The 1448-nt window shown below is 42.9% G+C and overlaps 1 protein-coding gene across 1 annotated transcript in view; it reads left to right on the top strand.

The window, feature by feature from the left end:
- Window positions 1-146: 146 nt before the first annotated feature.
- Window positions 147-1448, top strand: part of LOC106530966 (uncharacterized) — a gene marked incomplete in the record, with an annotated part of 73050 nt that continues 71748 nt past the window's right edge. The window contains 2 exon segments of the mRNA XM_014026703.1: window positions 147-386; window positions 500-589. Of these exon segments, the coding sequence (XP_013882157.1) occupies window positions 356-386; window positions 500-589 (121 nt within the window).

Raw genomic sequence — 1448 nt, 5'->3', positions numbered from 1 at the left:
GGACTGAGTCCCGCGGGCCGCCAGTTGAATAAACAGTGTTTTGGTCGGACAGGAGCAAGTTTTTGTTGGTCCTTCTCCAAGGCGTGTTGTCGTCGCTCCGCCCCTATTTATGCTAGTCCCGCCCCCTTTTCATTAACCAGTCGAGCGTCGCGCTGCAGCCAACAAGAATGCRTTGCTGCAGCCGGACGGGTTGAGTTCATGTCGAGCAAGTTCAGGTCGAAGACGGTGGCTACAGGCGAGTACTCACAGTCCAGGGAGTCGGTGAGGTGTTGGGGGTCTGTAGGGGGGGTCAGTCTGTTCGGACACTGCAGCCGGAGAGCAGTGGAGACGGGCGGCGGGGGGGAGGACACTGACCATGACGAGCCTCGGAGCAACAGGTAGAGCTGGTGAGTTTAGTGATGAACTCGGTTTGACCTGTAATGAGGAAACTGGTATTCGTTGGACTGGTTTCCTCACATGACGGTGGAAAGTCTTGTCGGACGTGTTTTTGTTGTTCCAGGAGCCCAGGAGCAGCAGAGAGCCCCCTCCTCCTCCTCCCCGCAGCTCCCTGCAGATCATGTGCTCAACTCTGGAGCTGTGCTGTTTCCTGGTACATTCCTCTCCTGTTACCTGTCTGTTAGCAAAATATCTCATGAAACACTGGATATTTTCTAATGAAACTCTCTGAAAGTAATTGCAGCCTAGGATTGAGCGATATATTAGTGATTTTGGAAAAAAAAAGATTAATTGTGGCATAAATTTAGCCAATAAGGACTAGATGGCAAATATCCTTGAATGTTTTGACTTTAAATCAGTTCTAAAATTATAGCTAAGCATCATCTAGGGATGTGGATAAATTTTTAATCTTACACCAATATTAAATCTGACAGCAGATTCCAAAAGAACATTTCAAAYCAWACAAAATATCACCAAAATCATGTGATGATCTGAAGTATGAGGGAAGTTATTGATGTTTGTTTAGGTGAAATCAGCTCATGTTTTCTTGCTGCAGTTCACAGCAGAACCAATGGGACCATTTCACCTTACTGTTTTCTAATTTTGCTCATAACTTCCTCAGTGTGCAAGAGATGGCCATGAAATTTTAGGAAAAGATTCACATTCTGGTTTTGTAGGAAGCATCTTGTCTCCTAAAAAACTAATAAAACTTAATAATAGCCAATTCAAAAGTAGCAGAAAAGGTATAAAATAACATTACAAGGCAAACTGTAGCATCAAATCAACTTAATGTGTCTTAGAAAGTAAGGAAATTAAAACAGTTTAAAAACCATGTGGACATCTGTTTCGTAAACAAAGCTCCTCAACCAATGACAGCGTTAAATGTGTTAAGTGATGAAGACGAGTGCCAACACACTTTGCAACAAGTGCTATTATGGATTTAAAAAAAACATACTTCGACGTTTCAAATCATTATCAAATTTGGAACAAGGGCAGATAAAACAATGTTCTTC

Source organism: Austrofundulus limnaeus, unplaced genomic scaffold, assembly GCF_001266775.1.
Source record: "Austrofundulus limnaeus strain Quisiro unplaced genomic scaffold, Austrofundulus_limnaeus-1.0 Scaffold583, whole genome shotgun sequence".
Taxonomy (NCBI): Eukaryota; Metazoa; Chordata; class Actinopteri; order Cyprinodontiformes; family Rivulidae; genus Austrofundulus; species Austrofundulus limnaeus.
Note: the sequence above shows the minus strand (reverse complement) of the source record. Positions and strands in the feature narration are given on the sequence as shown.